The sequence below is a fragment of the Austrofundulus limnaeus genome, unplaced genomic scaffold (genome assembly GCF_001266775.1).
Source record: "Austrofundulus limnaeus strain Quisiro unplaced genomic scaffold, Austrofundulus_limnaeus-1.0 Scaffold393, whole genome shotgun sequence".
Classification (NCBI taxonomy): domain Eukaryota; kingdom Metazoa; phylum Chordata; class Actinopteri; order Cyprinodontiformes; family Rivulidae; genus Austrofundulus; species Austrofundulus limnaeus.
In genome coordinates this window covers 74,555-80,154 of record NW_013952795.1, presented here as the reverse complement: position 1 = coordinate 80,154, position 5,600 = coordinate 74,555, and the positions used below count along the sequence as shown (strand labels likewise).

General features: G+C 37.9%; 1 protein-coding gene across 2 annotated transcripts in view; it reads right to left on the bottom strand.

Annotated features, from left to right (window-relative positions):
* Positions 1-1,192: 1,192 nt before the first annotated feature.
* LOC106528650 (uncharacterized) overlaps positions 1,193-5,600 on the bottom strand; it is a gene marked incomplete at its 5' end in the record, with an annotated part of 6,049 nt that continues 1,641 nt past the window's right edge. Inside the window, 3 exon segments of one of the 2 annotated variants that reach the window (XM_014023875.1) lie at positions 1,193-1,993; positions 2,148-2,368; positions 3,701-5,472. In XM_014023875.1, coding sequence (XP_013879329.1) covers positions 2,364-2,368; positions 3,701-5,045 — 1,350 coding nt within the window. In that variant the 3' untranslated portion in view covers positions 1,193-1,993; positions 2,148-2,363. 2 annotated transcript variants of the gene reach the window in all.

Sequence of the window (5,600 nt, the reverse complement as noted above, 5' to 3'; positions counted from 1 at the left end):
AACTATGACAGTATACTACATTATAAGAGTCTAAATTTAGGCTACTTGTAAATATAATTGTAGTTTTTAAATAAAGTGTGTAATCAATTTCTTAAGTTCAAAACTTTATTTTTGAAATAGTTTTAACTTTATTGTCAGTACAATTAGCAAGGCAGCACAGGGATTTGAACCCTGTCCCATACATGGGAGTACCAAATACCATTGCCTTTTGCTTTTTTTGTTAAATTGACAAGGTAAAGCAAAACTTGCATTAAGAACAGCATGGAAAAAAAATCATCAAGTGAAAAATTTTAGTTGTTCAAAACTACAATTATCATTAGATCAAATTTTNTCCTTAAGAAAAAAAATAAAAAATAAAAATTCACAGGTATTAGTTTTTATTAAATTTTTTAGTTTTATTTTTTTCTGTGTTCCCATGTGAGTAGATTTAATTATATTCAAAATTCTACAGACAGGTACTACAAAAACAGCACATCTGCTGTCCCTCTGCCTGTTGACAAACATAAAGTAAGACGATGTGGAGTGTTCCACTGTCTATGGAGAAACATTTCTATAGACAGAGAGAAGGCAGATACATCCACGTCTCAGTGACAGGATGTTTCTGCCATCCCTCATACACATCCTCTGTGTGTATGTCCATAAACTGTCTTATAGACACACACAGAAGGATGCAAAATGCATCCTCTGTGTGTGTCTATAGACAGTATATGGACAGACACACAGAGGATGCATTTTGCATCCTTCTGTCTATAGACAAGGCAAATTTAGGAAGATGGCAATATCCCACTGTATCTGCTATCCATTTATCTATAGACAAAAGGATGGCAGATACAGTGAGACACACTACGTTAAGAGTCCATTGAGCTATATGTTGTACTTACCAAGGACAATAAGTCGTGGACTTGGTGGCAGGTTGTGTGTTCCTTCAACATCTGCAGCTGTAGCACACCTCTGTAAAAGCATCATCACAATATAAGATTACTTAATTCAAAAACACAACAGCTGAAACATCAGGTTTTTGTTTACTTACATCTGCATAAAGCAGGAGCCCATCCTGATCTTCTCGGAAATGTGCAAGGAGAAGCTTGGCGACTGTGATCCCAACCTCTTCATCAGCTGACAATATTTTTTTGACAAGTTCATTTGTTGGTTTGTTCCTGAAGAAGTCAATAAGTAGAGTGCCACAGTCTTCCATGGCACGGTTGAGTTGATTTTGTACATTGATACTAACTAGTAAGCTCCTCAAAATGTGCTGTGAGGTGCTTTTGCACAAACAAGTATGGCCACTTGTTCTTCATTTCTTTAATAGTAGCTGCCTGGGAATCATTTATATGTTTTCTTTGCAAATAATAGGTTTCTTTCATTAAAGCACAGACATCAGCTCTGTCTGCTCCACTCTTGCCGTGCTGCTGATATATATTTTGCAAAGTCTGTCTTTTGTGCTCAAGATCATCATCACTCTCTAAAAGCGGTGGTTCAGGCTGCCATTTGGTGCATCCATAAGTAGCTACTGGGCCTTTTCGCTTTGTGATCTCAGAATTTTCTGAAATGCCACTTGAACATCGTCTGCGTGTTGTCAGTGTGTTGTTTCTATTTACGTGTTCAACTCGTGTTTTAATTTGTTTCAATAGTGAGTAGCATCCAACTTCAGAAACTGATTCTGTGTTGTCATAATCTGCAAAACTCTTTGGATACTGTTTTACTATTTTAAGAGCAACAGTGAGGCATTGAGCTTTAGTTGGATTTTTTTCAATCTTCCTCATTTCGTCAACTAGAATTCTTACCATTTTTCTACGAACTGGTGGGAGTGGTCTTTTTTCATTTGCTAGTGCTGTTCGCACATCATTTGGCATTTGTTCCCAGGGGATCTGAAATGTCTCTGCCCAAGAAGTTAAAGTTGCTGATGAAAAGGTTGGTGGATTCACAGTGTTCAAACTATTGGAAGACGAAGTTGGACTTCTCGGATTATCACCACACGCATTTTTTTCCCCAGCTGAAAGAGAAATTACTATTTAGTACTTCATGTATTTTGTTTCTTGTATAGCAAAGAACATTTTCTACACACTCACTACAGTATTACTAAAAATGTATGAACAGCTTCAACCTTAATGAACCAGTTCCTTTTGACAAAATGTATAGTTATTAACCTGTGTTAAAGCTGTCAAGCAGTTTGCGAATCTGGATGGGAGGAAGAACATCAGACAGGTCTGCTCCAGGGGCTCCTTCTACATATTTTAGATCATCAATAGTTTCTACACCCCAGCTAACAAGCCTCTCCACCAGCTTCTCCAACTTTGCTTGAGAGATTCCAGGAAGGGCTTTAGTTATAGTCCTTTGGATTTCCTCCTCAAAAGTTGCAGACATTATTCTAGAGAAGGAAAAGAGTGGTGAAGAGCAAGCACTGACAAACCACACAGTTTATACATGGGTAACGGGTAGTAATCCAAAAGTTGTTCCTGACTAACACAACACAGCCTTTTAGGCAGTTTTTCAGTAAGGCAGTAGAGGCCTTGATCACTGAGAGTTACAGAGCTAAAGCATTCTGTTAAGAAGTACACAGAGTTTTCTTTAAGTAGAATAGCTTTGATTTTTCCAAAGACAATGCCTTCCTCACATTGATCTAACACAAGAAACATATTTTTCTTGTATGTTGTCCCTTTCACTTTTGCCTCATGTGATATGAGAGTGTTTGCCTGGCAGTTTAGATTGGTAAGAGCATTTCTGATGTCATCATTGTAATCAGCCAGATCAAAATCAGTTCCCTTTTCAATAACTACAGGAGGTGGGAACAGATTGCCAGCACTCAAGTAAGCTTGAAGGAGCTGATGCCTTTCAGCTAGAGTGGAGCCCAAGTTCTTAAAGTTGTGCAATTTTCTTGCACACTGTTTGAAATATGTGTGTTTGCTTTCAAATCTAAGGGTCCACAAACGAATGAGTGGCCCAAACTTCAATGTCAGCTCTGGATAATGAAGGACATAGTGGTGCTTTGGCCTCAGAGGATGGTCAGGAAACAGTTTTTTTCTATAATACAAGTAGTCCTCAATCATTACTTTTAGGTAGGCAATCTGACCAGAGGAAATAGCTGGTGCACAAATGAACTCCACCATGTTTCGTAGCTGTAGAACAAGCTGCCACACCTCATTCTCATTTGAGTTTTTTACTTTGTCTCCAATTAGTACTGGCAGCAATCTGAGAAAACACCAGTTTTGAACTGCATGTCCTGCAAGTTTTTCACTGCTGGGATTGACTTCGAGTGGTTTATCATTTGCATCATTTCCAAGGTACCTGAATTGATCAATTCTTCTATTCAGGTCCACATATGTAAAATGTTTGTCAACCTTTACAAGATGTTTGATGTATAGGGCCAAATCATAAGAAACAATGCCTTCAAAAAGATCATGAGCAATGCATGGTGGCAGGCCAGGATTGCAAACATGGAAGTTTGATAACTCATTGAACAGCGAGTCAAACTTGACACCTTTTTTCTGATCAAGGTCTTCAGCCAGGACATTATTGTTATACGACTGCACAGTCCTAACAGGTCCAGTCGAAAGTGGGTCAGTTGCAAACACTTTTTTTCCAATTTCACAGAATCTACAAAAGAAACTGCTGGTGCTGAAATTTTCAGCAAACCCACCAACACAGTGAGAGCCAAGATTATCCCCTACAATGACACAAAGGCTGGCCCTTCGAATCTCACCATTTGGCAGTTCAGTACCGCTCACTTCAAGGTCTTTCAGATCCTTCACCAGTGTTCCCAGCACCAGGTCTTGTCCAAAGTAACGAAAATCCTGGTCTCTGCAAAGAAGAACAAGTTGCATATGATCTGTAGTTGATCGGTTGTGAGGCAAAATGTCTCCTAAAGTGAGGTAGACTGCGAGGAGTTTATGTTTTTTCTTGCCTGATCCCAAAGGATTAACTACCTCAAACGAGTCCTGATACAGAATCAAGCCAACAGACAATGGATCAGTCTTAAGCAAAGCATTTTGGGAGATTATTTTGCCATCCCAAATATCTTTTAATATATCTTTTTCATGAACATCCAAATGGGTGGATCTGTGCTGTTCTCTAATGGACTCGTTCTGCAAAAGACCAGCAATTGTTTGTTTGATTGGAATGTACTGAGCAAAACATTCCTTTCCTGCTTCATTGTTCCCCAAACAAATTGGGTGTGGTTCTATGTAGTTGAAGCTTTCTTTAAAGACAGTTTTTCGCTTATGGTCTGTTTTTAGTTTGTGAGTATTGCAACTCTGGAAAAGATCATTATCTTTTACTTCATCTATCACTTTTTTTACATCTCTCTCAGGTACTCCAAGTAATATTAGTTTTTCATGTAACTTATTCATTTGATTTAACTGGCTCATGTCATGTATTTCTTGGAATCCTTCAATGACAGTTTGAATTACAGATGAAGGAAGCAACATTTTTGCCTGCAGTTTTAAATAAAAAAGTGCCAGATTTTGCAGAAACAAGTCCTCATCTGTATTTTCAGCATCAACATCCAAAAGCTCTATCATGGCATCATTTGAAGGTTTATCATTACATCTGTCAACTGAATGACACACCACATTACTAACAGATGAGGTCTCCTGACTATGACCTTCAGTGTCATTACTTTTCTGGACTATGTTTTCAAGCAGATTCTGCTCGGTCCTTCCTTTGTGGCATCTTGATAAATGTGATGTGAATGTAGACAAAATAGTAAAGGTTCGTTTGCACTGTTTAAATGGACATGTTACACCTGTACCTTCCTTCACATGTGTTTTTAAATGTGAAAGGAAACTGATTAAGTCATCACAATGCACAGCACAGTATTCAACATGACAGGTTAAATCATTGGTGTAGACTGGAGCCATAGTGGCAGGTTGCTGCTTGTGATATCTGTATGAATGTGATTTGAAAGCGTTGAAGTTTTTGAACGCCATATTGCAAGTTGTCATTCCACATTTAAAACTGACATTTGGCAAATTCCTGTGCAATTTCATGTGCTTCACATATGTAAAAAGAGCTTCAGTTTTATGTCGGCAAAACTGACAGAGTATCATCTTGATCCTTAATTTACACAAGTTAAGAATCTTAACTTAAGATGCACAATCTATGAGTTCAGTGTGGGGCGGGGGGAGGGGATTTTCTACAACCACTATTGCCTACAAACCATACACAGGAATAGCGCAGTATTATTTGAAATATTTGTGATTGCTTGCTCAACTGTTAAGCAGCCAGTAAATTGTAAACAAAAATAAATAAATTAATATTTCATAAAAATAAAAAAAAGCTGAGACCCCCTGCCCTAAAGGCGTGTTGAACAAGAAGGTGCAAATTTGTTGCTTTTACACAGCTAAATAAGAGTTGCTCTCTTAAAAAAAATCTGCAGATTGTACTATAGGCCTAATAAGGCAGAACTGGCATCTTTTTGGTATCTGTGATAGACTTGCGACCTGTCCAGGGTGTATCCCGCTCCTCACAGTGACCCTGGAAGGAAGAAAAGGGTATAAATAATGGATGGATGGTATCTTTTTGTTGAACTATTTTAACTCCAATAACTTAACAATAACTAATTACTAAATTTAAAACATGACAAGAAAGATAAACTATAATAA